The sequence below is a fragment of the Etheostoma cragini genome, chromosome 15 (genome assembly GCF_013103735.1).
Source record: "Etheostoma cragini isolate CJK2018 chromosome 15, CSU_Ecrag_1.0, whole genome shotgun sequence".
Taxonomy (NCBI): Eukaryota; Metazoa; Chordata; class Actinopteri; order Perciformes; family Percidae; genus Etheostoma; species Etheostoma cragini.
In genome coordinates, this window is record NC_048421.1 from 2,103,571 (window position 1) to 2,106,429 (window position 2,859).

General features: G+C 39.3%; 1 protein-coding gene across 3 annotated transcripts in view; it reads left to right on the forward strand.

Moving 5' to 3' along the window:
• Nucleotides 1-2,859, forward strand: part of hmox1a (heme oxygenase 1a) — a 20,558-nt gene that overhangs the window by 2,755 nt on the left and 14,944 nt on the right. For 2 of the 3 annotated variants that reach the window (XM_034894060.1, XM_034894058.1), the window contains exons 5-6: nucleotides 141-413; nucleotides 1,907-2,418. In XM_034894060.1, the coding sequence (XP_034749951.1) occupies nucleotides 141-413; nucleotides 1,907-2,074 (441 nt within the window). In that variant the 3' untranslated portion in view covers nucleotides 2,075-2,418. Of the gene's footprint in view, nucleotides 1-140; nucleotides 414-1,906; nucleotides 2,419-2,859 lie in introns of those variants that run through there. The other variant, XM_034894059.1, reaches the window with a different exon arrangement.

Genomic DNA, 2,859 nt, shown 5'->3' on the forward strand with positions numbered 1-2,859 from the left:
CTGTGTACTGTACTGTGCAGCCCTGTGTACTGTATATAGGAGCCCTGTGTACTGTATAGTGCAGCCCTGTGTACTGTACTGTGCAGTACTGTGCTGTGCAGCCCTGTGTACTGTGCTCAGCCAGATGTGTATATTTCCAGATCGGCGAGGAGAGCCCAGAGCTGTTGTTGCCCCACGCCTACACTCGCTACCTCGGCGACCTATCGGGCGGTCAGGTGCTGGGGAAGATTACCCAGAAATCTCTGGGGCTGAGCTCCACCGACGGCCTTTCGTTCTTCTCCTTCCCCGGAGTGAGCAGCCCGAACCGCTTCAAGCAGCTGTACAGGAGCCGGATGAACAGCGTGGAGCTGACGGAGGAGCAGAGGGCGGCGCTGCTGGAGGAGGCCGTCGCCGCCTTCGAGCTCAACATCCAGGTGAGGGAGGGAGGAGCTGTGGCATCAATTTCTTATCAAAAGCAGTATTCAGATAATTACGGTAGGTAGGTAGTTAGATAGATAGATAGATAGATAGATAGGTAGGTAGATAGATAGATAGGTAGGTAGATAGATAGATAGATAGATAGATAGGTAGATAGATAGATAGATAGATAGATAGATATTGATCCCCAAAAAAATGGGAAATGAAGGTGTTACAGCAGCAAACATACGTCAGTCATACAGCACCAAATATAAATATAAATGAAATACTAGGATACAATAAACATAAATACATACATACAATGTACAGAGAAGGAATACACAATGTACAGGAATAAAAACATAAGAACAAAAATTTTAATATATACAGGTTGGGAAAACAAAATGTGCAACTGCTTAAATAGTGTGCTAAAATATAAAAAAAAAACAATTGTGCAGGTTGCCCTTAGTGCAGTATTGTCGAGTATCTATCTATCTATCTAAAGTAAAAGTACTAATACCACACCGTAAACCTTCTCTGTTACGAGTAAAAGTCCTGCATTGGAAATGTTACTGAAGTAAAAGTATGTAAAGTAAGTATTATCAGGGAAATGTACTTTAACCCTTGTGTTGTCTTCCCGTCCTTCATGCACGTTTTTCTGGGTCAAAATGTAAATTAAAGCGCCACCAAGTCCTTTGTCACTTATTCTGATGTTGGATTTTTTGGGACAATAAGAAAAACCCAAATTTCTGATGTAGAAACCTTTTGAAAAAGGGTCAAACTTGACCCAAAGACAACATACTCATGTATGTATTTAAAGTTAAAATTATTCAATGCAGAACAATTCTCCCATTAATTTTAGAAAGTGTAAAAAACGTGTTTCATCATTTCAGCGGGACTTGTAGGCCGTTATGCTGTTTAATTGTTAATTTTTATAAACTAAATAAATTATAAACTTTGAAAAATCTCAACTCGTAAAGTAACTAATGCTGTCAGATGAATGTAGTGCAGTAAAAGTACAATATTTCTCTCTGATATGTAGCGGAGTAGAAGTAGAAAATGGTATAAAAAGGAAAGACTCAAGTAATGTACAAGTACCTCAACATCTACTTAAGTAAATGTAATTAGTTACAATACACTGGTGACAAAATGGAAAAGGCTAAACTCACTCAGCCAACATTTTAATTCATTTTTAACTAATTATTTTAAAGGAAATTCAACCGGAAAGTATGAGAGTATTAAGGGAAATGTCAGTTCAAGGTGTTTTAACTATTGAGTTGTTTCTCTGTTCTTTTAGTTCAATAAGTGCAACATCTTTCCAAACATCAATGAGTACTCATGTTGAATAAAAAGATACTAAACCTTATTAAAATAAAGTTTAGTAACCCCCGACTGTGTACATGTAGTGTCAGGGACTATTAAGAGTCCAGAAGTGACACCGATACTAGGAGGAAGAAAGAGGAACCGAATCTGTCAACCAGCTGATACATTTTGATGTCTTTTCTTACAGGTTTTTGATGACTTGCAGAAAATGTTGAGCGTCTCATCAGAAACAGCGGCTCAATCAGAGGGCAACATGGTCAAAACTGGCTTGTTTACGTCCAGACCCATCATGCACTTCACCGTGGGATTGTGTGTGGCACTGACCACCATCGCAATGGGACTCTACGCCTTTTAGACTTTACTTATGTCGTTTATATGCACACCTACAGCATGTGGCTTATCACTTAATTTATGCAAATCGTTGACCTTTTCCTCTGTTCTTTGGTGAAATAAGATAGATCTGTTGACGTGTGTTTGTATCTGGTTTTGTTTCTCTTTTCTTCTTTCACAACATACAGTTGATTGCTTAAGATCAAATCATAATCAACAGACATTTTTGTCTCCTCTATAAACTCAAATAACAGCTGGGAAGTGATCCTCCACGCCGTCATTTTTGTCAACTTCATTAAACAATCTGTGAACATTGAAGAAAAAAAAATATACTTGATTTTTGTGTTGAATAAAAAGATTTGAAAACAAGCCCAAATCTGAGTGATTTCACATACTTTAATTCTTTACACATTATGCAAACCTTTTTATTTATGCAACAGTTTACCGTTCGTTTACATCCTGCCATAACATCCAGATCTTACCGAGGCTACATTTACATATTTCGTACTTCATGGAAGTTTTGAGCCAAAAACGATCTCTTTACATCAAAGCGTTTTGAGCTCCAGTAGAAGATCTAATCTTCACTCACACCAAAATATGTCAACGGTCTGGTGTACTGGGCCTGCCGGGGTAGACAGGAGGCAGCATGTATACCCAATGCTGGTAGTTGCCACGGTAACGTTAGTGGCCAAGTCTCAGAACGAGACGTCATGATCGATCAGGCAGCAAACGCCAGAGCATGGGGAATGAGAGGGGGAAATGACAGAGCATAGGGAATGAGAGGGGAAAACGCCAGGGCATGGGGAAAGA